We start from the raw sequence: 27,747 nt of genomic DNA, 5'->3' as shown, positions 1-27,747 counted from the left end.
CTCTGACACCCCCTCCCTCCTCCTTCGCTTGCTGGAAATACCTCGGCCAAATGTGGCCTGAGGAACAGATTTTTCAACCATATGTCCTCGCTGTCTCACTGAGCTCCATCTTTCCCGCTGCTTCATCTCTTGCCTGCACCCCCCCCTCCTCCTCCATCTATCCCTCCATTCCTCCCACCTCTCCCTCTCATCTCCTTTCTCTCCATCCCACTTTGGTCAGCTCATATTATGTGCCCATCTCTGTGTTGGCACTGTTGTTTCCTGTGTGTAATGTCTATCTCCAGAGTTGTGGGGTGTTCTGGCCAACTCTCTTGAGGTAAACCGCTGGTCTGCTCTCCCCTCCCTTCCTTCTGACCCAACTGACAGAGCTCCAGGAATCCCACCCCGTAATACTGTAACAAACAACAGAGTAGAAGACAAGGCCTTGGAAAGACGGTTAAGAGCATTGGGCCAGTAACTGAAAGGTCGCTGGTTCAATTCCCCAAGCCATCTAGGTAAAAAAAATATGTAAATGTGCAGCTGAGCAAGGCACTTAACCCTAATTGCTCCTGTAAGTCATTCTGGATAAGAGTGTCTGCTAAATGTAAATGAAAGCTTTGCTGCAACGTCCTCTTCACTTTTAAAAACATTCAATTTTCCCAATAAACATCCCAGCAAGGACCTGTCACAGGAGAGAAGAAAAGGTTTACTATCCAGATTTCCTCTGAGCCATGTCATTAATGTGTGACCTGGAGCGGTGGCGGTGGGGAGACAGAGATAGCGTGGTTATGGTGTGGTCCTGCTGACTGATTTATAGGGCTGGATTAATGGAGAGAGGGTCGTCACGGTGTGGAGCAGACACAGCCCTGTCCTCCACAACCTCCCTCCATCTGATGGAAAAGTAACCTCTCAGTATGTTCAGCATGCCCTTGCCCTTTCTCATGCCCATCACGGCAGAATTGATGTTGTTCTTTCCCCCGATGTTTCCAAATAAATCTTCCTAATGGTGGCAGCTGTGATCACAATTTAACCGGGCCTGACTCAAACGCAAGGCATTCTAGGCCATCTTGTTGTCCTTAAATATATTTCGCATGCGCTCAGTCAGTGCAGTGAGTTAGGGTGAAAAGCCAGTATGGCAAAGTACTAGCCAAGAAGTCTTCCCAGGCCCAAGAAGGGGGGGGATTGAGAGAGAGAACGTCATCTGGCGTGACTGGAGGCTATCATGGTATGGAGAGGATGAGCACAAGCTCAACATTATATCCTGTGCCCAAAGGAGAGGCCATTGCTCCAAGTCAATCATTACGCTGTACTACCATTTCCTAATTACAGAGTAATTAACTCATTACCGCACAGCATTTTCTCTAGAACCGGGTCCCGCAATACTAAGTGGGACCAAAAACAGCTCTCCTTCTCAGAAAGAACCATTACAAATCTCCTACCCATACCCAAATGAACCTAAAAGATTCACATTATGGAAGTTCCCTCTTTGCTTGCAATAAACCAGAACATGACACGTTCTATTCTTCAAGTGGTGATTGTCAACGGCTGTGTGTGGGTCGAGGTGCTGGAACACATGTAATGAAACACACAGTTGGAAGTGTACCGGTAGGTACGAAATGAATCATCCACCGGTAGGTACGAAATGTATCATCTGTGAGGGTATGCATAAGGTTTGAATAACATTGAGATACAGAGGAACATGCAGCATCCTATATACAGAGGAACATACAGTATCCTATATGGAAAACATTGGATAGCTTGTATGGACCATATATCTGACGAAGTACATGTAGAACCAAGGATATTATCTCTGTCATAAATATATGCAGAGGACCACATTTTCAGGAAACAGAAGCCGGCAAACGTGCTCTAACCCTGTCTCCATGAAATCCATATCATGTTAAAATAATATTTAGGTTACGTTGCAGATTTTACAATAATTCCCCCAAACTGCTCTCTTAGGCTACATATATTGAATGTGTATCAATTTAATTGGGCTCTCATATCACCACCCATGTGAGATTACAGTAAACAATAACATTACTCTGACTCTGAGATTGTTGTTATCTGCTTTACATCTGGTTCCGTTTATGAGTTCCCATGCCGACCATATGTGGCTCCAGTCCCCAAGCTAGCTAGCCTGGATCTCGGGGCCAGAGAGAGAGTGAACTTCATCTATCCGGGAGGCAGCCAAACCCAGCCTAGACAATAAAAACACCTCCCTATTTTGTGGAAAGAGAGTTTATCCCAACCAGAGTCAGACTGAATGAATACTGTACATATAATAGGACTGTTCATGTAAGTACAGTGGCTGTTATCTTATCAGGGACATGGGAGGGATTTTTCTATTGAGACATTGTCTTGCCTTAGGCTGTTTTGAACAGCAACATTAAGGATGCATTGTTTAAATTTGTAATTAAACTGCAGTCATTTTGGGGGATTATAATCTAGTTAGCAGTGATGCAAAATGATTTAAAACACTTGATAAAGTCTCATGAAATGAAAACTATTAAAGTGTAAAGTAAGTGGATAAAACGAAATACATGAGAGGTGCTGACAAATACAGAACAGTCATCCGTCTACTTACATACAGTACACATTTCATCACGTTTTCTACACAGTTGTATTACTTTATTTTACCTACAGATGGCAGTATATCTCTATGACATGTCTACAATGACTGTTTTTAAAGTAGATTAGCCTAAAGTCAATCCCCAATAAAACAATCTACATTCATATATTATATTCTAGGTCAGTGCTGACTTTTATTTAGGGTACAGTCTACCCAGCCTTTATGTAGTGCATTGATTGAAATGACTGAAGGACATGATGGACATATGGGTTGTTGTGTGCACTATACCGCTTTGTGCATACTGTATAAATAATCCTTGCATTGACATTTATAGAATACAATTTTCTGGTAAACACCAATTTGGAAACATTATTTTGGTTCATATTCCAATGGTCCTGACACACACCTTCCTCTATATCATCTTCGTCAAGCCATCATGCATAGGTAGAGTACATTTACAGTAAATGATTTCCCACGCAAAGTGGTTTCCGTCTGAGGGATGTCACATCAGAGCTTGTTAATGACACCAGTTTTTCCTGTCAAGTGCTCAGATGAACCTTGAAACATGGACATCAGAGGGAAAATTTTGAGGCTATGGTTTCAATTGATTGTTTTTTTTCCTGGCACCAAAAAATTTAGAGCTATTTATTCCTCCAAACAGATTCCTCTCCAGGAAAACAGGCACACACCCTGTGAGGGTACCCCTCAAACCAAATACTCACCACTTCCTTGGAACACATTAGTTAAATCTTGACGACAAATTGCAGTCTTCCATGTAGCTAGTACTACATCACAGTGATTCCAAATGACCAATTTTAAATGAGAGAAGTAACTATTTTGGCAAAATAAGACAGCTTGTTTACTGCACATTAAACAAATAGCATGGCTTGACGACTCATCATTTATAACTAGCGTGCATTTTCTTTATCCAGGAAAGTCAGATTGAGGTCAGAAGACATCATTTACAAAGGAGACCTGGCCAAGAGGGCGCCTCGATAAAAATAATGCATTGTTCATACACACTACGGTGCATACACAGCACAGCAAAAACATAAAGAGATTATTTCCTGTAATTTTTAGTATTAGTATTTAGTATTTAGTATTTATTAGGATCCCCATTAGCCACTGCAAAAGCATCGGCTAATCTTCCTGGGGTCCACATGAAACATGACATAATACATAGCACAGAACGTTATTAGTCAAGGACTGAAAAACATCAATTTAAAACGTCACACATAGCCTACATATCAGTACATACACACAATAACTAGGTCTAATACATAGTTAAGTGCAAATTACAATGCAAGATACAGTGCCGTCGGAAAGTATTCAGACCCCTTGACTTTTTCCACATTTTGTTACATTACAGCCTTATTCTAAAATTGATTAAATTGTTTTGTTTTTCCTCATCAATCTACACACAATACCCCATAATGACAAAGCAACAACTGTTTTTTAAAAATGTTTGCTAATTTAGAATAAAAAAAAACTGGAAATATTACATTTACATAAGTATTCAGACCCTTTACTCAGTACTTTGTTGAAGCACCTTTGGCAGCGATTACAGTATCAATTCTTCTTGGGTATGATGCTACAAGCTTGGCACACCTGTATTTGGGAAGTTTCTCCCATTCTTCTCTGCAGATTCTCTCAAGCTATTCCAAGATGGCGAAGTAGTGCAGTCCTGTTTCTGTCGTGTGTCTGTAAATAGCCTGTAAATACCCTGTTTTTTTTGTATTTTTCGTACATATTTCCCTATCAGACTTTTCATCCTTCTACAAAATATACTTTCCTGCAACCCGCCTCACTCAATGTGGAACGGATTCTATTATTGACTTACCTTTTATCTAGAATCTAGAATCTCCAGTTGAAACTAGCTAGCCAGCTAACTAGCTACTTGCTATTAGCCACAGCTAGCGGTGTTTCACCCAGATCATTGGATTTTTTCCGCGTGATTAATTTTAATCACTGGACATTGATCACCGGATATTCGGCCAGTCTGCACAGCGTTATCGACCCAGAACATATCAGTTTTTCTGCCGGAATCACTGATTCTCTGGACCTTTAACTCCGGATTCATCGCTACCAGCTGGCTACAACAACAACAAAACGGACGCTGTGGTCTGGCTAATCATCCCGAGCTAGGCCCATCTCCCGGCTATCTACCTCTCTATCAACCGGACGGGACCACCTAGTGTTGACACGGAGCCCCGCCGATCCTACACGACTGGTCTGCCGACGAAATCGTCTGATGTGGTTACGACGTTAACCACGAAGATTCCATCCATCTGCTAGCCCTGGCCCGTTAGCACACGTTATCCGTGGCCTCTTACTCACTAAACTGAACTAGCTACTGAACTAGCTACTTGCTATTAGCCACAGCTAGCGGTGTTGCACCCAGAATATTGGATTTTTTTCCGTGGGATTAATTTTTAATCACTGGACATTGATCACCGGATATTCGGCCAGTCTGCACAGCGCGTTATCGACCCAGAACATATAAGTTTTTCCGCCGGAATCACTGAATTCACTGGACCTTTAACTCCGGATTCATCGCTACCAGCTGGCTACAACAAACGGACGTAGCACACGCTAGCCGTGGCCTCTTACTCACTAGCGCTTCACCACCGGACCTTATGATAACTCAGCTATACAGCTGATATCTGCTGGACTGTTCCTTTTTACGGTACTACATCCTGTTTATGTTTAGCCTCAGCCCAAACATGGTTAGTTTATTGTTGTTTCGGTTATTTCTAATTGTACCATATCACTGTAGACCCCCCAGCCTAGCTAAACCTGCCTTAGTTAGCTCCTTTGTCCCTCCGCCCATACACTCAGAGACCGACTCAATTGATGCCTCTAGAGATACTATCTCTTTCATTGTTACCCAACGCTTAGGTTTACCTCCACTTTACTCATATCCTTCCATATCCTTGTCTGTACATAATGCCCTGAATCTTTTCTATAACACCCGGAAATCTGCCCCCTTTATTCTATGTACCCAACGCACTAGAAGACCAGTTCTTAAAGCCTTTAGCTGTATCCTTATTCTAGTCCTCCTCTGTTCCTCTGGTGATGTAGAGGCTAACCCAGGGCCTGTAGCCCCCAGTATCACTCCTACTCCCCAGGAGCTATCATTTGATGACTTCTGTAATCGCAAAAGTCTTGGTTTCTTGCACATAAATATCAGAAGTCTACTTCCTAAGTTTGAGTTATTCACTGCGTTAGCACACTCTGCCAACCCTGATGTTCTAGCAGTGTCTGAATCCTGGCTCAGGAAGGCCACCAAAAATTCTGAAATTTCCATCCCCAACTATAACATTTTCCGTCTAGATAGAACTGCCAAAGGGGGTGGAGTTGCAATCTACTGTAGAGATAGCCTGCAGAGCTCTATCATACTATCCAGGTCTGTGCCCAAACAGTTTGAGCTTCTACTTCTAAAAATCCACCTTTCCAGAAATAAGTCTCTCACTGTTGCCGCTTGCTACAGACCCCCCTCAGCCCCCAGCTGTGCCCTGGACACCATATGTGAATTGATTGCCCCCATTTATCCTCTGAGTTCGTACTGCTTGGTGACCTAAATTGGGATATGCTTAATACCCCAGCCATCCTACAATCTAAGCTAGATGCCCTCAACCTCACGCAAATTATCAACGAACCTACCAGGTACAACCCTAAATCCTTAAACATGGGTACCCTCATAGATATCATCCTGACTAACATACCCTCTAAATACACCTCAGCTGTCTTCAACCAGGATCTCAGCGATCACTGCCTTATTGCCTGCGTCCGTAACGGGTCTGCGGTCAAAACGACCACCCCTCATCACTGTCAAACGCTCCCTAAAACACTTTAGCGAGGAGGCCTTCCTAATTGACCTGGCCCAGGTATCCTGGATGGATATAGATCTCATTCCGTCAGTAGAGGATGCCTGGTTGTTCCTTAAAAGTAATTTCCTCTCAATCTTAAATAAACATGCCCCATTCAAAAATACAGAACTAAGAACCGATATAGCCCCTGGTTCTCCTCAGACTTGACTGCCCTTGACCAGCACAAAAACATCCTGTGGCGTACAGCATTAGCATCAAATAGCCCCCGCGATATGCAACTTTTCAGGGAAGTTAGGAACCAATATACACAAGCAGTCAGGAAAGCAAAAGGCTAACTTTTTCAAACAGAAATTTGCATCCTGTAGCACTAACTCCAAAAAGTTTTGGGACACTGTAAAGTCCATGGAGAATAAGAGCACTTCCTCCCAGCTGCCCACTGCACTGAGGCTAGGAAACACTATCACCACCGATAAATCTACAATAATCGAGAATTTCAACAAGCATTTTGCTACAGCTGGCCATGCTTTCCATCTGGCTACCACTAACCCGGCCACCAACTCTGCACCCTCTGCTGCAACTTGCCCATGCCCCCCGCTTCTCCTTCACACAAATTCAGACAGCTGATGTTTTGAAAGCGCTGCAAAATCTGGACCCCTACAAATCAGCTGGGCTAGACAATCTGGACCCTTTCTTTCTAAAACTAGCCGCCGAAATTGTCGCAACCCCTATTACTAGTCTGTTCAACCTCTCTTTCATAACGTCTGAGATCCCCAGAGATTGGAAAGCTGCCGCGGTCATCCCCCTCTTCAAAGGGGGTGACACTCTAGATCCAAACTGCTACAGACCTATATCCATCCTGCCCTGCCTTTCGAAAGTATTCGAAAGCCAAGTTAACAAACAGATCACCGACCATTTCGAATACCACCGTACCTTCTCCGCTATGCAATCCGGTTTCCGAGCTGGTCACGGGTGCACTTCAGCCACGCTCAAGGTCCTAAACGATATTATAACCACGATTGATAATAGACAGTACTGTGCAGCTGTCTTCATCGACCTGGCCAAGGCTTTCGACTCTGTCAACCACCGCATTCTTATTGGCAGACTAAATAGCCTTGGTTTCTCAAATGACTGCCTCGCCTGGTTCACCAACTACTTCTCAGATAGAGTTCAGTGTGTCAAATCGGAGGGCCTGTTGTCTGGACCTATGGCAGTCTCTATGGGGGTGCCACAGGGTTCAATTCTTGGGCCGACACTTTTCTCCGTGTATATCAATGATGTCGCTCTTGCTGCTGGTGACTCTCAGATCCACCTCTACGCAGACGACACCATTTTGTATACATCTGGCCCTTCATTGGACACTGTGTTAACAAACCTCCAAACGAGCTTCAATGCCATACAACAATCCTTCAGTAGCCTTCAACTGCTCTTAAACACTAGTAAAACTAAATGCATGCTTTTCAATCGAACGCTGCTAGCACCCGCCCACCCGACTAGAATCACCACTCTCGACGGGTCTGACCTAGAGTATGTGGACAACTACAAATATCTAGGTGTCTGGTTAGACTGTAAACTCAACTTCCAGACTCACATAAAGAATCTCCAATCCAAAGTTAAATCTAGAATCGGCTTCCTATTTCGCAACAAAGCCTCCTTCACTCATGCTGCCAAACATGCCCTCGTAAAACTGACTATCCTACCGATCCTTGACTTCGGCGATGTCATTTACAAAATAGCCTCCAACACTCTACTCAGCAAATTGGATGTAGTCTATCACAGTGCCATCCGTTTTGTCTCCAAAGCCCCATACACTACCCACCACTGTGACCTGTACGCTCTTGTTGGCTGGTCCTCACTACATGTTCGTCGTCAAACCCACTGGCTCCAGGCCATCTATAAATCACTGCTAGGCAAATCCCCGCCTTATCTTAGCTCATTGGTCACCATAGCAGCACCCACCCGTAGTCTGCGCTCCAGCAGGTATATCTCACTGGTCATTCCCAAAGCCAACACCTCCTTTGGCCGCCATTCCTTCCAGTTCTCTGCTGCCAATGACTGGAACGAATTGCAAAAATCTCTGAAGCTGGAGACTCTTATCTCCCTCAATAACTTTAAGCATCAGTTGTCAGAGCACCTTACCGATCACTGCACCTGTACACAGCCCATCTGAAATTAGCCCACCCAACTACCTCATCCCTATATTGTTATTTATTTTGCTCTTTTGCACCCCAGTATCTCTATTTGCACATCATCTCTTGCACATCTAGCATTCCAGTGTTAATACTATTGTAATTATTCTGCACTATAGCCTATTTATTGCCTTACCTCCATAACTTGCTACATTTGCACACACTGTATATATATTTTCTGTTGTATTTCTGACTTTATGTTTTTTTTACCCCATATGTAACTCTGTGTTGTTTTTATTGCACTACTTTGCTTTATCTTGGCCAGGTCGCAGTTGTAAATGAGAACCTGTTCTCAACTGGCTTACCTGGTTAAATAAAGGTGAAATAAAAATAAATTAAAAAAAAGCTCTGTCAGGTTAGATGGGGAGCATTGCTGCACAGCTACTTTCAGGTCTCTCCAGAGATGTTCGATATGGCTCTGGCTGGGCTACTCAAGGACATTCAGAGACTTGTCCCGAAGCCACTCCTGCGTTGTCTTGTCTGTGTGCTTAGGGTCATTGTCCTGTTGGAAGGTGAACCTTCGCCCCAGTCTGAGGTCCTGAGCGCTCTGGAGCAGGTTTTCATCAAAGATTTCTCTGTACTTTGCTCTGTTCATCTTTGCCTCGATCCTGACTAGTCTCCCAGTCCCTGCCACTGAAAAACATCCCCACAGCATGATGCTGCCACCACCGTGCTTCACCGTAGGGATGGTGCCAGGTTTCCTCCATTCAGGCCAAAGAGTTCAATCTTGATTTCATCAGACCAGAGAATCTTGTTTCTCATGGTCTGAGAGTCTTTAGGTGCCTTTTGGCAAACTCCAAGTGGGCTGCCATGTACCTTTTACTGAGGAGTGGCTTCCGTCTGGCCACTCTACCATAAAGGCCTGATTGGTGGAGTGCTGCAGAGATGGTTGTCGTTCTGGAAGGTTCTCCCATCTCCACAGAAGAACTCTAGAGCTCTGTCAGAGTGACCATCGGGTTCTTGGTCACCTCCCTGACCAAGGCCCTTCTCCCCCGATTGCTCAGTTTGGCTGGGCGGCCAGCTCTAGGAAGAGTCTTGGTAGTTCCAAACTTCTGTCATTTAAGAATGATGGAGGCCACTGTGTTCTTGGGGATCTTCAATGCTGCAGAAATTTTTTGGTACCCTTCCCCAGATCTGTGCATCGACACAATCCTGTCTCTGAGCTCTACGGACAATTCCTTCGACCACATGGCTAGGTTTTTGCTCTGACATGCACTGTCAACTGTGGGACCTTATATAGACAGGTGTGTGCCTTTCCAAATCATGTCCAATCAATGGAATTTACCTCAGGTGGACTCCAATCAAGTTGTAGAAACATCTCAAGGATAATCAGTGGACACAGGATGCACCTGAGCTCAATTTCAAGCCTCATAGCAAAGGGTCTGAATACTTATGTAAATAAGGTGTTTCTGTTTTGCTTTTGAATACATTTGCAACAATTTATAAAAACCTGTTTTCACTTTCTCATTATGGGGTATTGTGTGTAGATTGCTGAGGATTTTTATTTATTTAATCAATTTTAGAATAAGGCTGTAACATAACAAAATGTGGATAAAGTCAAGGGGTCTGAATACTTTCCGATGGCACTGTATATAAAATGGCTGTGTCTCTTCACAGTCCCCTTTGTGCAGTAAGGTTTTCTTTTATCAGTATTTTTAAACTGGTTTTATTGCTAGCTTGAGTTACCTGTGGTGGTAGAGAGTTCCATGAAGCCATGGCTCTATTTAATACTGTGCGTTTCCCAGCCTTTGTTCTGGACCTGGGGACTGTGAAGAGACCTTTGGTTGCATGTCTTGTGTTGTACCGATGAGTGTCCAAACTGTGTACCAACTGCTTGAACAGGCAGTTCGGTACATTCAACACATCAATACCTCGCACAAAGACCAAAAGTGATGCAGTCAATCGCTCCTCAACTTTGAGAAAGTAGAGACTGACATGCATGTTACTGACACTTTCCCTCCATGTACATCTAAATGTGATAAATGCTTTGTTCTGGTCCAACTGCAATTTACCTATGTCCTTCTTTGCTTCACATGACCACACAGCTGTTGTAGCCAACATGTATACTGTTGAGTCGTCAGCGTATTAGACACATAGGCTTCATTCAAGGTCAGGGGAAGGTCATTTGTAAAAAAGGAAACAATAATGGCCCTAGCCGGCTGCCCTGCAGTACACCACACTCAAATGAATTTGCATGAGAGAGGCTTCCATTAACAAAAACCCTCTGTGTTCTATTAGATAGGTAATTCTAAAGCTAACTCTCTCTCCTCTGCTCTTGTCCTTCTAGACCTGTCTGCTGCCTTTGATACTGTGAACCATCAGATCCTCCTCTCCACCCTCTCCGAGCTGGGCATCTCCGGCGCGGCTCACTCTTGGATTACGTCCTACCTGACCGGTCGCTCCTACCAAGTGGCGTGGCGAGAAGCTGTCTCCGCACCACGTGCTCTCACCACTGGTGTCCCCCAGGGCTCAGTTCTAGGCCCTCTCCTGTTCTAACTAATCTTCTCCTTTCCCCCTTCTGATAACCAGGTGGCGAATCGTATCTCTGCATGTCTGGCAGACATATCAGTATGGATGACGGATCACCACCTCAAGCTGAACCTTGGCAAGATGGAGCTGCTCTTCCTCCCGGGGAAGGACTGCCCGTTCCATGATCTCGCCATCACGGTTGACAACTCTGTTGTGTCCTCCTCCCAGAGTGCGAAGAGCCTTGGCGTGACCCTGGACAACACCCTGTCGTTCTCCGCTAACATGTAGGCGGTGACCCGATCCTGCAGGTTCATGCTCTACAACATTCGGAGAGTACGACCCTGCCTTACACAGGAAGCGGCACAGGTCCTAATCCAGGCACTTGTCATCTCCCGTCTGGATTACTGCAACTCGCTGTTGGCTGGGCTCCCTGCCTGTGCCATTAAACCCCTACAACTCATCCAGAATGCCGCAGCCCGTCTGGTGTTCAACCTTCCCAAGTTCTCTCACGTCACCCCGCTCCTCCGCACACTCCACTGGCTTCCAGTTGAAGCTCGCATCTGTTACAAGTCCATGGTGCTTGCCTATGGAGCTGTGAGGGGAACGGCACCTCCGTACCTTCAGGCTCTGATCAGTCCCTACACCCAAACGAGGGCATTGCGTTCATCCACCTCTGGCCTGCTGGCTCCCCTTCCTCTGCGGAAGCATAGTTCCCGCTTAGCCCAGTCAAAACTGTTCGCTGCTCTGGCACCCCAATGGTGGAACAAGCTCCCTCACGACGCCAGGACAGCCGAGTCACTCACCACCTTCCGGAGACATTTGAAACCCCACCTCTTTAAGGAATACCTGGGATAGGATAAAGTAATCCTTCTACCCACCCCCTAAAAAATAAAATAAAAAATAAAATTGTAAAGTGGTTATCCCACTGGCTATAGGGTGAATGCACCAATTTGTAAGTCGCTCTGGATAAGAGCGTCTGCTAAATGACGTAAATGTAAATGTAAATAATAAGGCAGAGGATGCAAATCCATAACACCTACGTTTCTTCAGCAATAGGTTATGATCAATGACATCAAAAATATGTAATGTACAGTAACTATATCCTTAGTGGCATGCTAAAGCATGCCCTCTAAACCAATAACTAATGTTGCTCTTGCTCGACAACATTTCACAATACCCACTCAATACAAAGGGTGAAGTGGGTGATTGTGGCACTATAGGGATGGCCAATCCTTTTTTCAAACAAATCAAAGTGTTTATTTACTGTACATACCTCACCCTCAAATCAATGACAACTGTAAATGTCTGTAAGAGAACAATAGAGAGAAGGTAACCTATCTTTAGGACCAGGAAAAATCTCTGGGCTGTGCTTAGTTATATTCAGAGGCTGGCTCCAGCAGCCCATCCTGCAGTTCTGATCTGTCTGTGGTAGCCGTTCATCAGAGCGGGTTGGACATGAAAAGACAGGACAAGGGCAGACGGATGGCAGGTGTCTGGGTGACACAGCCATGTCCTCGGGGCGGACACTCAACCGACTGCCTGCCACCCTGATGGAGATGTAAGGAAAATAATACATCTAACGTGCTCACTCACAGCTGTGACAGCACCATGCCACTGCACCCACACGCCTGGATACGAAATAACCAAAAAGCTAGTCATTTGCTGACTGTATTTTGTTCAATGCATTCTACCTGAATACCAACATTTATATTACATGTTGATCTCTATGCAATGAGTGTAACACCGTTAGTGGACATTATTGCAATAATGATGTCCATTTAGTGTTATATCACTTGTGGTATTATACTAATTTTACTGAATACGGCAGGGGGTGGCAGGTAGCTTAGTGGTTAAGAGTGTTGTGCCAGTAACCGAAAGGTTGCTGGTTCTAATCCCCGAGCCGACTATGTGAAAAATCTGTCGATGTGCCCTTGAGCAAGGCACTTACCCCTAATTGCCCTAATTGCACCTGTAAGTCACTCTGGATAAGAGCGTCTGCTAAATGACGTAAATGTAGATTAATACATACTGTAAGAACAATTTGTCAGTTGCAATATTCATGAGGATGACAATCTGACAATCCAAAATAGGTCTCTGAGTTACTGATAATCTAAAGTGAGATTTCCCATATGAATTTCCGTAAACAGATGACTTTCAAAGTAAAGAAATAAAAACTAATCAAGTCTAAAATACCCCTAAGATCAAAGTATCTTTCAAAGTGATCTGAAAGACAAAAACACATTGGTGAGAATAATCAACCTAGTTGTGTCAGAGTGGATTGAACCAAAGGGAAGTAACTACACGCAGGGACGCATGTGTTCTATGCAGTTAAAACGTAAAGTTCAATGATAGCCTAAAATTAGCAGCTGGAGATGAGATCTTTAAGGTTTTATAGAAGAGGTATAACTGAGGTAGTTGATCAAGTTTACACCAACCAAAGGCCTAGGGCTCTATTCAATCCATAGTGCTGAAGATCCACTTTATAGCGAGATTGACAATTAAAGGCAATGTTCCCGTGGTCGCGGAGACTGCATTCACAGTAAACTCTGCATGTGTTGGCTCAATCGGAAATTACCTTTTCATTTTAATGTGGATCTTCTGCGATACGGATTGAATCCAGACCCTATACATGGTTTGTGTGCATTGACTCCTGTTGCGCCTATGGTACTGTAAAGTGGGCCTACATGATATTGCAAATATGAAGTCCACATATGTACATATGAAACACTTGAGGAAGACAATGAATGAAAGCATCGATGACATGCAAATTATTGTAGTCGTATTTATTTATTTTTTAAACAAAATAATGTTTTGTTTTCCCACCTGCACTGTGATTCATTATTGAAATTGGGGTCTTACATGGTATTATACTTTCCACTGAACATCAAAGTTGCCCCTTTTTATGTATGTTTACCTTTATTTTTTTATTTTTCTATTTTATACAATGATTTATGCTTTGATACCTTAGATTTTAAAGACATATTAATACAGTTAAGTGAATACCAGGGACTACTGACAAAAATGTCCAAAGAGTAAATTACACAGATCTTATACACACCATACAAAATACAGATATACACAAATGCTCCTATTAGTTTAGGTTATTTATTTCCCACAGGTTTTTACAAGCAACTGGGGATTCCAAATCCCAGTTCCAAAATGTATATATTATGAGATTGTACCCCCAAAATTTTGGAAACATAAGGTGCATTTTTTCTGAGTTCTGGATATCTGTGTGTATAAGCCTTAAAATAATGTTTTGGGGATGAACTGACGGCATTGCCCAGAATCAACTCTTTCCATGTATAAATGTGTATGACTGCGTGTGTGTGTGTGTGTGTGTACAGATTCATGGGCATTCAATATTTACATCTGCTGGAATGTTCCCCATACTACTCAATAAATCAAGTACTTCAAGCAATGTGATTCACAGAAGATCAAACTATCTTTAATATTTCACTACTACTTCAGTAAGCGATGAATGAAAACAAAAAGAAAGAAAACGCACAAGTGCACATGTTGATTCACTTAATGCTGAACAGTTCTACTTTTAGTAAAAATATTACAAAATCACAACTAGTGTAGCCAATCCAGCAGGAGAGAAAAAGGTACAAGCATTTAGAACTAACTACCATACTGTATGTGGGTCAATCTAAAACGTAAGTGCAGATATATATTCTATATATATATATATTTACAGTATATATATATATATATATATATATATATATATACTAGGTATATATTCTTGTAAATTACATCACAGTAATTCCAAATGACCAATTTTAAATGAGAGAAGTAACTATTTTGGCAAAATCAGACAGCTTGTTTACTGCACATTAAACAAATAGCATGGCTTGACGACTCATCATTTATAACTAGCGTGCATTTTCTTTATCCAGGAAAGTCCGATTGAGGTCAGAAGACATCATTTACAAAGGAGACCTGGCCAAGAGGGCGCCTCAATAAAAATTATGCATTGTTCATACACACTACATACACAGCACAGCAAAAACATAAAGAGATTATTTCCTGTAATTTTTTGTATTTAGTATTCATTAGGATCCCCATTAGCCACTGCAAAAGCATCGGCTAATCTTCCTGGGATCCACATGAAACATGACATAATACATAGTACAGAATGTTATTAGTCAAGGACTTAAATACATCAATTTAAAACGTCACACATAGCCTACATATCAGTAAATACACACAATAGCTAGGTCTAGGCCTCCTGAAGCTCAGTTGGTAGAGCATGGTGCTTGCAATGCCAGGGTTGTGGGTTCGATTCCCACGGGGGGCCAGTATGAAAAACAAAATTATATGAAAAATTTATAAACTCACTAACTGTAAGTCGCTCTGGATAATTTTAGTCATTTAGCAGACGCTCTTATCCAGAGCGACTTACATTTAGTGAGTGCATACATTTTCATACTGGCCCCCCGTGGGAAACGAACCCACAACCCTAGCGTTGCAAGTACCATGCTCTACCAACTGAGCTACAGGGGGCTACAATTACAATACAAGATACAGTGCCTTCGGAAAGTATTCAGACCCCTTGACTTTTTCCACATTCTGTTACATTACAGCCTTATTCTAAAATTGATTAAATCGTTTTGTTTTTCCTCATCAATCTACACACAATACCCCATAATGACAAAGCAAAAACTGTTTTTTTGAAATGTTTGCTAATTAAAAAAATTTTAAAATGGAAATTACATTTACATAAGTATTCAGACCCTTTACTCGGTACTTTGTTGAAGTACCTTCGGCAGCGATTACAGCATCAAGTCTTCTTGGGTATGACGCTACAAGCTTGGCACACCTGTATTTGGGGAGTTTCTCCCATTCTTCTCTGCAGATCCTCTCAAGCTCTGTCAGGTTGGATGGGGAGCGTTGCTGCACAGTTACTTTCAGGTCTCTCCAGAGATGTTCGATATGGCTCTGGCTGGGCTACTCAAGGACATTCAGAGACTTGTCCCGAAGCCACTCCTGCGTTGTCTTGTCTGTGTGCTTAGGGTCATTGTCCTGTTGGAAGATGAACCTTCGCCCCAGTCTGAGGTCCTGAGCGCTCTGGAGCAGGTTTTCATCAAGGATTTCTCTGTACTTTGCTCTGTTCATCTTTGCCTCGATCCTGACTAGTCTCCCAGTCCCTGCCACTGAAAAACATCCCCACAGCATGATGCTGCCACCACCGTGCTTCACCGTAGGGATGGTGCCAGGTTTCCTCCATTCAGGCCAAAGAGTTCAATCTTGGTTTCATCAGACCAGAGAATCTTGTTTCTCATGGTCTGAGAGTCTTTAGGTGCCTTTTGGCAAACTCCAAGCGGGCTGTCATGTACCTTTTACTGAGGAGTGGCTTCCGTCTGGCAACTCTACCATAAAGGCCTGATTGGTGGAGTGCTGCAGAGATGGTTGTCCTTCTGGAAGGTTCTCCCATCTCCACAGAAGAACTCTAGAGCTCTGTCAGAGTGACCATCGGGTTCTTGGTCACCTCCCTGAACAAGGCCCTTCTCCCCCGATTGCTCAGTTTGGCTGGGCGGCCAGCTCTAGGAAGAGTCTTGGTGGTTCCAAACTTCTTCCATTTAAGAATGATGGAGGCCACTGTGTTCTTGGGGATCTTCAATACTGCAGACATTTTCTGGTACCCTTCCCCAGATCTGTGCATCGACACAATCCTGTCTCGGAGCTCCAAGGACAATTCCATCGACCACATGGCTAGGTTTTTACTCTTGACATGCACTGTCAACAGTGGGACCTTATATAGACAGGTGTGTGCCTTTCCAAATCATGTCCAATCAATGGAATTTACCTCAGGTGGACTCCAATCAAGTTGTAGAAACATCTCAAGGATAATCAGTGGACACAGGATGCACCTGAGCTCAATTTCAAGTCTCATAGCAAAGGGTCTGAATACTTATGTAAATAAAGTGTTTCTGTTTTTTATTTTTAATACATTTGCAAAAATGTATAAAAACCTGTTTTCACTTTGTCATTATGGGGTATTGTTTGTAGATTGCTGAGGATTTTTATTTATTTAATCAATTTCAGAATAAGGCTGTAACGTAACAAAATGTGGAAAAAGTCAAGGGGTCTGAATACTTTCCGAAGGCACTGTATATAAAATGGCTGTGTCTCTTCACAGTCCCCTTTGTGCAGTAAGGTTTTCTTTTATCAGTATTTTTAATCTGGTTTTATTGCTAGCTTGAGTTACCTGTGGTGGTAGAGAGTTCCATGTAGTCATGGCTCTATTTAATACTGTGCATTTCCCAGCCTTTGTTCTGGACCTGGGGACTGTGAAGAGACCTTTAGTTGCATGTCTTGTGTTGTACCGATGAGTGTCCAAACTGTGTGCCAACTGCTTGAACAGACAGTTCGGTATATTCAACACATCAATACCTTGCACAAAGACCAAAAGTGATGCAGTCAATCGCTCCTCAATTTTGAGAAAGTAGAGACTGACATGCATGTTACTGACACTTTCCCTCCATGTACATCTAAGTGTGATAAATGCTTTGTTCTGGTCCAACTGCAATTTACCTATGTCCTTCTTTGCTGCACATGACCACACAGCTATTGTAGCCAACATGTATACTGTTGAGTTGTCAGCGTAATAGACACACAGGCTTCATTCAAGGTCAGGGGAAGGTCATTTGTAAAAAAGGAAACAATAATGGCCCTAGCCGGCTGCCCTGCAGTACACCACACTCAAATGAATTTGCATGAGAGAGGCTTCCATTAACAAAAACCCACTGTGTTCTATTAGATAGGTAATTCTCAATACATAATAAGGCAGAGGATGCAAATCCATAACACCTAAGTTTCTTCAGAAATAGGTTATGATCAATGACATCAAAAATATGTAATGTACAGTAACTATATCCTTAGTGGCATGCTACAGCATGCCCTCTAAACCAATAACTAATGTTGCTCTTGCTCGACAACATTTCACAATACCCACTCAATACAAAGGGTGAAGTGGGTGATTGTGGCACTATAGGGATGGCCAATCCCTTTTTCAAACAAATCAAAGTGTTTATTTACTGTACATACCTCACCCTCAAATCAATGACAACTGTAAATGTCTGTAAGAGAACAATAGAGAGAAGGTAACCTATCTTTAGGACCAGGAAAAATCTCTGGGCTGTGCTTAGTTATATTCAGAGGCTGGCTCCAGCAGCCCATCCTGCAGTTCTGATCTGTCTGTGGTAGCCGTTCATCAGAGCGGGTTGGACATGAAAAGACAGGACAAGGGCAGACGGATGGCAGGTGTCTGGGTGACACAGCCATGTCCTCGGGGCGGACACTCAACCGACTGCCTGCCACCCTGATGGAGATGTAAGGAAAATAATACATCTAACGTGCTCACTCACAGCTGTGACAGCACCATGCCACTGCACCCACACGCCTGGATACGAAATAACCAAAAAGCTAGTAATTTGCTGACTGTATTGTGTTCAATGCATTCTACCTGAATACCAACATTTATATTACATGTTGATCTCTATGCAATGAGTGTAACACCGTTAGTGGACATTATTGCAATAATGATGTCCATTTAGTGTTATAGCACTTGTGTTATTATACTAATATTACTGAATACATACTGTAAGAACAATTTGTCAGTTGCAATATTCATGAGGATGACAATCTGACAATCCAAAAAAGGTCTCTGAGTTACTGATAATCTAAAGTGAGAATTCCCATGTGAATTTCCGTAAACAGATGACTTTCAAAGTAAAGAAATAAAAACTAAGCAAGTCTAAAATACCCCTAAGATCAAAGTATCTTTCAAAGTGATCTGAAAGACAAAAACACATTGGTGAGAATAATCAACCTAGTTGTGTCAGAGTGGATTAAACCAAAGGGAAGTAACTACACGCAGGGACGTATGTGTTCTATGCAGTTAAAATGTAAAGTTCAGTGATAGCCTAAAATTAGCAGCTGGAGATGAGATCTTTAAGTTTTTATAGAAGAGGTAGTTGATCAAGTTTACACCAACCAAAGGCCTAGGGCTCTATTCAATCCATAGTGCTGAAGATCCACTTTATAGCGAGATTGACAATTAAAGGCAATGTTCCCGTGGTCGCGGAGACTGCATTCACAGTAAACTCTGCATGTGTTGGCTCAATCGGAAATTACCTTTTCATTTTAATGTGGATCTTCTGCGATACGGATTGAATCCAGACCCTATACATGGTTTGTGTGCATTGACTCCTGTTGCGCCTATGGTACTGTAAAGTGGGCCTACATGATATTGCAAATATGAAGTCCACATATGTACATATGAAACACTTGAGGAAGACAATGAATGAAAGCATCGATGACATGCACATTATTGTAGTTGTATTTATTTATTTTTTAAACCCAAAAATGTTTTTTTTTCCCACCTGTACTGTGATTCATTATTGAAACTGGGGTCTTACATGGTATTATACTTTCCAGTGAACATCAAAGTTACCCTTTTTTATGTATGTATACCTTTTTTTTATTTTTTTTTATACAATGATTTGTGCTTTGATACCTTAGATTTTAAAGACATATTAATACAGTTAAGTGAATACTAGGGACTACTGACAAAAATGTCCAAAGAGTAAATTACACAGATCTTATACACACCATACAAAATACAGATATACACAAGAGTGACTGGCTGAATGCTCCTATTAGTTTAGGTTGTTTATTTCCCACAGGTTTTTACAAGCAACTGGGGATTCCAAATCCCAGTTCCAAAATGTATATATTATGAGACTGTACCCCCCAAATTTGGAAACATAAGGTGCATTTTTTCAGAGTTCTGGATATCTGTGTGTATAAGCCTTAAAATAATGTTTTGGGGATGAACTGACGGCATTGCCCAGAATCAACTCTTTCCATGTATAAATGTGTATGACTGCGTGTGTGTGTGTGTGTGTGTACAGATTCATGGGCATTCAATATTTACATCTGCTGTAATGTTCCCCATACTACTCAATAAATCAAGTACTTCAAGCAATGTGATTCACAGAAGATCAAACTATCTTTAATATTTCACTACTACTTCAGTAAGCGATGAATGAAAACAAAAAGAAAGAAAACGCACAAGTGCACATGTTGATTCACTTAATGCTGAACAGTTCTACTTTTAGTAAAAAATTACAAAATCACAACTAGTGTAGCCAATCCAGCAGGAGAGAAAAAGGTACAAGCATTTAGAACTAACTACCATACTGTATGTGGGTCAATCTAAAACGTAAGTGCAGATATATATTCTATATATATATATTTATATACTAGGTATATATTCTTGTAAATTTAATAATATGTATATACTTCCAAGTAAAGTGCATTCACTTAGGTGTATATAAATACTTCTAACATATAAAGCCATTTTACAGTGTACATAATTATGCCATAGCAAAACCCATGCTTTACATAGAAAAGGCATCCACAACATTAAGAAAAATTTACAATTTATAAAACTTGATACAATAAATAGTATTATAGAATTGCTGCTGTACACAAAAGCTATTTAATTTCACTCATATAAAAATATGTTTTAGTGCAACCTTACATATATTGATACTTCACATCATTCAGACTGAAGTGTCCAAAAAAGACGGGAAATTGCATTTATTACAAAGCTGATAAACTTGATATATTTACATCTCTTCCTGCTTAATATGCTTATAAGAATATAAGCAAAAAGTAAAGAAAAGGCACACACTGTACATTTAAAAGTACCAGACTGGAGTCCGCAATTTGGTCAGGTTCATGTATAAGTTAACATATACTGTATGTATATTCTCTGAAACTTTAAATAAGAAAGAAATTGATAAAATAGCAAACCAAGTTATAAAAGGCATGCTATACACATACATTGAAACTGCAGAGTATCTACTTAATTTGCTTGTTTAAAGCCTTTTTTGTGTTTGCGTGTGTGTGTTTGAATGTCTGTCTCTCTGTGTGCGCGTGTTGTGTGTGTGCAATAGTATGGGTTGATGTCTTTACGTTGCACGTCCCTCCCTTCTTAACAATGTTCACCTGTTCTCTGTGATGTCCTTTGATATATCTTTGCCTCTCTTTGTGCTTGCTGGCCTTTCCCCTGGGCCCTGTTGACTTGGTGACCTCTCCTTGGCACGGTGGCCTGGGCCTGCTGTGGGACCCGCCGGGCCCTTTGATGTGGCCGGAAGTGAGGTCTCCGAGCTGGAGCTGGAGTGTAGGGGGAGAGGGGAAGCCAAGTGGCCGTCCGGGGACTTCCTAACCTCTAGGCCACTAAAGTGCTGAATCCTGCTGGGGGCGCTCTCCTGAGGGATGAGGTGAGGGGGGTGTGACGGGTGAGGCAGCGGGGAGGGGCGTCTCTGGTGGGGCTCTGAAGAGCACACCGCCACACCTTTCTCCAGAGTGTCATGTTCCGTAGCGATGCGGAGAGAGGCGATAGCTTTGGTACATGTCTGTATGCTCTCCTCCTGCTGCTTACTGTCCTTGATGTCGGACATGTCTGCGCTGTCCTGGCGACTTCCTGACCTGGGTAAGGACGGGCCAGAGGATGAAACCGGGGTCCTCTCCGTTCTTTCATGGCACTGGGGTGAATCGGTCGACCCGGTGGACCCCCTGGCCAGCGGGAAGGAGACCTCACTGGTACTGGACTCCTCGGACGTGCTCTTCTGCAGGGGGAGGCGGGCAGGGTGGGCCAGTCCGGTGACTGAGGTGGCCACGGAGTGCACCATCTGGATGCCCCCGATGGGGATCATGGGGAAGGGGGTGCGGACCTGCTGCTGGGAGTGCAGGGGGAGGTGGCTGAACAGGCCCTGGTGTGGCCATAGAGACTCCTGGCTGCTGTGGGGAGGGGAACTCTTCATCTGATCCTGAAACAATACAAGATGAATTCAGTACAAAGTATACTGGCCAAAGATAAATAGGGTCTGTGGATCTTAGACTATAGAGTATGCAGATGATCTCAGAAAGTACTATGCAAGTTAGGGGCGTAGGCACAGGTGGGCCTGGGTGGGCGCAGACCCACCCACTGGGGAGCCAGGCCCACCCAATCAAATTGAGCAAACCCCCAAAATGTATATATTTTTTTGTATTACTTGTCAGTGTTCCAAACGGGGTGGGGCCCATTGATCATCAGTTATCATATTAAAAACTGCAAACATTTGCCTCTACCCTATGGCAAAATGTGTAGAATTGCAGGTAATTAGCTGTAAAAATGCTAATTTTTCTCTACGCCCCATGGCAAAATGTGTAGAATTGCAGGAAATGAACTTTAAAACGAAAACATTTTCTCTTCGCTGTCATGAGGGGGGCCGCTGAAATGTTTTGCTCGCAAGGTGGGAATTACAAAAATAATTACTAAAATTGTGGATTTTATCAGACAGCATAGGCAGCAGCTCTATAGAGGTGAGATGATGACTTAATTAAATAATAAAGTCATCAAATAAAATAAATGTAACACATATGGAATGAGAGAATGCCAAGAGTGTGCAAAGCTGTCATCAAGGCAAATAGAATATATTTTGATTTCTTTAACACTTTTTTGGTTACTACATGATTCCATATGTGTTATTTCATAGTTTTGATGTCTTCACTATTATTCTATAATGTAGAAAATAGTAAAAATAAAGAAAAACCCTTGAATGAGTAGGTGTTCTAAAACTTTTGACCGGTAGTGTATATTAAACTTTATGCTCCGATTTGTAATAGGCTACAACAACTGACCTATTACCAGTATTATCATATAGCCTTGCTTGAAACTCGAGTTTTGAAATATAAGGGACTCTAAGTTATTCATACTAAGGGGTAGGCCTACATGGAGAAAATCGGACCCCTCTAATTATATATGAAAATAGGCAAATGCATGAAACATCATTTATTTCCAGTCAATGTAAATAGCCTATCATCTTTTGGAATGTTATTTAATTGGAAATAGAACTTTACCCTGTGCTTCTTCATACTATCAACAAACTATCGATTGATAAGCAACTGCTTGCTAAGGTTAAGGTTAGGGTTAGGTTTAAAATATGGATTAGGGTAAGGGTTAAGGTTAGGGTTAAGTTTAGCGTTAGGATAAGGGCTAGGGTTAGGGCTAGGGTTAGTACAAATGTAGTTAAAATGTTACTGATAGTCTGTAGAGCTATCCAAATTAAGTGTTACGTGGGATTGTAATGGATCTTGAGATGGTAGGAAAAATCAGCTCAAATACAACAAAACTATTACCAGCTAAAAATAAGTCAAATATGAATATTGATTTATTTATTATTATACAGCTGAAGCGGGCTCCATTTCATGCTTCATTTAAACTGGCCGGGTTTAACAAGACTCTTAAGAACAAAAACAGCAGTTATTAACCACTGAGTGATGAACCAATCTTACATTACGGCTATGGCTGCCTTATCTTTATATCCCTCAGTACGATGGAAACCAACCAGATGGTGTGGAGAAGTCAAGAATGACTCCACAGCGCAAGAACACCGCATTTTCCCCGTTTCCCCAGGGATTCTTAATTAGCCACATATATAAATAGAAATGACCGCAGAGACTGTAAGAGCACTCTATAGTGGGCCTGCATGGGTCCATTGTAGACTCTCCATTTACCATCCTATAAAAGCAGGCACTAATAATACACTGAACAAAAATATAAATGCAACATGCAACAATTTCAACGATTTTACTGGGTTACAGTTCATATAAGGAAATCAGTCAATTGAAATAAATGTATTAGGCCATAATCTATGGATTTCACATGACTGGGATTGCATAGGTCCACCCACTTGGGAGCCAGTTTTTCCCCACTAAAGGGCTTTATTACAGACAGAAATACTCCTCAGTTTCATCAGCTGTCCAGGTGGCTGGTCTCAGACGATCCCACAGGTGAAGAAGCTGGATGTGGAGGTCTTAGGCTGGCGTGGTTATATGTGGTCTGCGGTTGTGAGGCCGGTTGGACGTACTTCCAAATTCTCAAAAACTACGTAGGAGGCAGTTTATGGTAGAGAAATGAACATTCAATTCTCTGGCAACAGCTCTGGTTGACATTCCTGCAGTCAGCATGCCAACTGCACACTCACTCAAAACTTGACACATCTGTGGCATTGTGTAGTGTGACAAAACTGCACATTTTAGAGTGGCCTTTATTGTCCCCCAGCACAAGGTGCACCTGTGTAATGATCATGCTGTTTAATCAGCTTCTTGATATGCCACACCTGTCAGGTGGATGGATTATCTTGGCAAAGGAGAAATATTCTCTAACAGGGAATGAAACAAATTTGGCAACAAAATTTGAGAGAAATAAGCTTTTTGTGCGTTTGGAAAAATTCAGGGATCTTTTATTCCAGCACATGAAATATGGGACCAACACTTTACATATTGCGTTTATATTTTTGTTCAGTATATATATATATACAGTGTATAGTCAGACACTGAGAACACCTGCTCTTTCCATGACATAGACTGACCAGGTGAATCCAGGTGAAAGCTATGATCTCTTAGTGATGTCACTTGCTAAATCCACTTCAATCACTGTAGATGAAGGGGAGGAGACAGGTTAAAGAAGGAATTTTAAGTCTTGAGACAATTGAGACATGGATTGTGTATGTGTGCCATTCAGAAGGTGAATGGGCAAGACAAAAAATGTAAGTGCCTTTGAATGGGCGCAGCGGTTTGTGTCAAAAACTGAAACGCTGCTGGGTTTCTTACGCTCAACAGTTTCCCGTGTGTATCAAGAATGGTCCACCACCCAAACGACATCCAGCCAACTTCACACAACTGTGGGAAGCATTGGAGTCAACATGGGCCAGCATCGCTGTGGAATGCTTTCAACACATTGTAGAGTCCATGCCCCGACGAACTGAGGCTGTTCTGAGGGCTAAAGGGGGTGCAACTCAATATTATGAAGGTGTTCCTAACGTTTGGTATACTCAGTGTATATTATGTCAGTAAGGAGCTGTTCATGGAGGCTGATGTGAAATGTTTACAGAATAGAATAGAACAATTGAATACGTTCTGGAACACTTACTGTCTCCATCTCTGAGTGGCTTCTGCTGCACTGGCCCATTGGCACCATCTCTGAGTGTAGGTGCTGGCCCAGACTCCAGGGGGCACTGTGATGGTGCACGCCCCTCCTGGGGGAGACAGGTCTGATCATGCCCCGGTGGCGACTCCGTGGAGACAGCTCCCTCCTGCCCGCCAATTCTCTGCCCGGTGACATGGGGCGTCCAGCGTGGGACAGGGGTGAGAGGTGACTCCTGGGGGAAAGGTCCCTGCGGGGCGAGAGGTCCCTCCTGAAGGAGATGTCCCTCTTGGGGGAGATGTGCCTGAGAGGGGACACCTCTCTGTGGGGTGACAGGTGGCCACGGGGGGACATGTCCCGTCGGGGGAAGAGGTACTTGCGTGAGGTGGAGGTGGGGGAGGGCTCTCGGAGAGGGGAGGAGTCCAGGCCTGGGGAAGAGAGGCGAGATGGGGACAGGTCGAATGATGAGGAGCTGTGAGCTGGGGAAAGGCCAAAGTCCTCGTCCATGGAGCTGGGTACGTCTAGCCTGCTCTTATAGTTCTCACCCAGGGCGCCCTGCAGCAGCTGCTGGTACTCTGCCATCTGGCCCTGGCCTGCACGCTCGCTGGGCACCATGAGCTGGGTGATCTGGATGCTGGGCAGGCTGGTGAAGTAGCTGAATAGGGGCGGTTTGGAGCCGTGGCCCAGCAGGTCTGAGCAGGCGCCCTGAGAATCCGCCACAGCTGTGATGGACAGAGATGGTATGCCATAGGGCTGAGGGCTGGTGCTTCTGGAGCGAGTCTTCGGCGTGGAGTCACCATCTTCATCGTCGTCATCATCTTCATCGTCGTCCACCTCATCCCCATCATCCTCGCCACCATCAGAATCATCAGCGTCTGAGAACTGGTGGTCCGCCATGATGCCTGACATCTTCCCAGACTCCTTCTGGCCATCCTCGCCATTGTCTAAAAAGAAACATATGGTTTAACCAACCGTTGATCCAGTCAAACGCTATGCAAATGCTGTAACAGTAGCCTACTTTGTTCTGCAAGACAAATAAACAGCATTTAGTGTAGTCTTAACAAGGAAATGAAATATACAAACTATACAAATATACAAATAGTACTTTTCTATTTAGGCATTTACAAATCTTTTACAGCAACTGCAATTTATTTATTTTGGATTGAATGGATCACTGGAGTTCTTCCCCACTTTATGCAGAATGATGGGATACAAGCAGGGAAAATGTAAACTGCGTATCTTAAAGTTGGTTATAGGAGGCGGCTCCTGTTTTTCATTACAATAATTGTTCCTCAAGAACTGCACCAGTGCAACTTACAGGGCCCAGTATTTATCAAATATTGGCTCATCTATATACAATGTGCTCAGTCAGTCTGTCTGATTCATACCAGCTTCCTCGGCGTCCGCATCCTCCACAGACGTCACTGACACCCCGAGCTCCAAGCACTTCTTCATGTGGGCTTTCGACTTCATGTGTTTTGTCAGGTTTCCTGAAACCAGAGTTTACGACTTTTAAAAGTCTTACTGGAAGCAGCATAGGCCGTATGGTCTTTCAATTCACTCATCAACACTTCACTGCAGCAGAGAGAGAGAACCTTGCCACTCTTCTAATGCAATGCAGACAGAAGTCTGTTCAGTTCTACATAAATCCTTTTCCAATGTGATCACTGTTTTTGTTTGAACTATCAATTTAAAGTGCTTGAGAAGAAAGGTATACATTTGCTATATATACTATATGAAACAGAAGAAGGAAACCCACCTTTAGTTTTAAAAGCAAAGTTGCAGAACTTGCAGACATATGGCCTGACATCGGTGTGTGTGCGGATATGTTTCTTCAGCATGCTTGGCTTCTTACAGCGGATCCCACACTCTTCACATATGTACTTCCCTCTTCCTCTGCCCCGCACGTAAACATAGTCTTCATTGGATTTGTACCTGAAATCATAACAAGATCAGATTTTTCAACATTATTGGAGGGTATTGAGTATATCGAAGCATGTGTTAAGGGAGCAAATACCAAATATATCAAACAGGCAACTTTACATTCGGAAAGGTAGCCTATTACTGCTCAGAGAAAATAATTCTGGTGCCAAATTCAACTGGGTATTATCATATTTCTGCAGAAAACGCCTTCACGTCCATAAATGTAAAGCAGTAATTTAACAAAATCAAGTAATACCTCAATTTCAGTTACCACAGTAATTGTTTAACCATTCTCATATAACATAGGCCCTGAAGAAGTGGTTTCTGCCGCCAGGCATTAAATCCAACTTAACCTCAAAATATTTCATATTTAAGTGCAGATAATTTTCTGCCTTCCACAAAACTGTACATTTTGTATAGAAGTCACAACAATATTAAAATTTAAGCAGCCATCTCCAGAAGGTTCCACACTGATATCAAAAGGCTTTCAATTACATTTTAATGGATAATGGCAGCCATCTTGACATACCCTCCTTCAAAGATTTTGATGCGAGTGGGCTCAGCCTGCTTTGAGGCCTCCTTCTCTCCGTGGTCCTCCTTGACTCGATCCCTGGAGCTCAGCCCCTTGATTTTCTTCCCATATTTGCTCACATCTACCTGCATGAGCTCTGGCTTCATCTGCAAATGGAAAAAATGCATAACACTGAGTTAAATCCTCGCAAACAAACAAAAACACTTGATGGCAGATGTAATGAAATGTCGGCTCAAAAATAACCTTTTACTGTAACTAAGATTGCTTTA

The 27,747-nt window shown here is 42.8% G+C and overlaps 1 protein-coding gene across 2 annotated transcripts in view; it reads right to left on the bottom strand.

The window, feature by feature from the left end:
* Positions 1-19,371: 19,371 nt before the first annotated feature.
* LOC121548913 (human immunodeficiency virus type I enhancer-binding protein 2 homolog) overlaps positions 19,372-27,747 on the bottom strand; it is a 65,038-nt gene continuing 56,662 nt past the window's right edge. For both annotated transcript variants that reach the window (XM_041860572.2, XM_041860573.2), the window contains 5 exons: positions 27,476-27,624; positions 26,783-26,958; positions 26,412-26,513; positions 25,030-25,967; positions 19,372-21,883 (listed from right to left, as the gene is read on the bottom strand). In XM_041860572.2, coding sequence (XP_041716506.1) covers positions 21,056-21,883; positions 25,030-25,967; positions 26,412-26,513; positions 26,783-26,958; positions 27,476-27,624 — 2,193 coding nt within the window. In that variant the 3' untranslated portion in view covers positions 19,372-21,055. The remainder of the gene's footprint in view (positions 21,884-25,029; positions 25,968-26,411; positions 26,514-26,782; positions 26,959-27,475; positions 27,625-27,747) is intronic.

Source organism: Coregonus clupeaformis, chromosome 33 (assembly GCF_020615455.1).
Source record: "Coregonus clupeaformis isolate EN_2021a chromosome 33, ASM2061545v1, whole genome shotgun sequence".
NCBI lineage: Eukaryota > Metazoa > Chordata > Actinopteri > Salmoniformes > Salmonidae > Coregonus > Coregonus clupeaformis.
The sequence above is the reverse complement of the archived record's forward strand: the minus strand, read 5'-3'. Positions and strand labels throughout refer to the sequence as shown.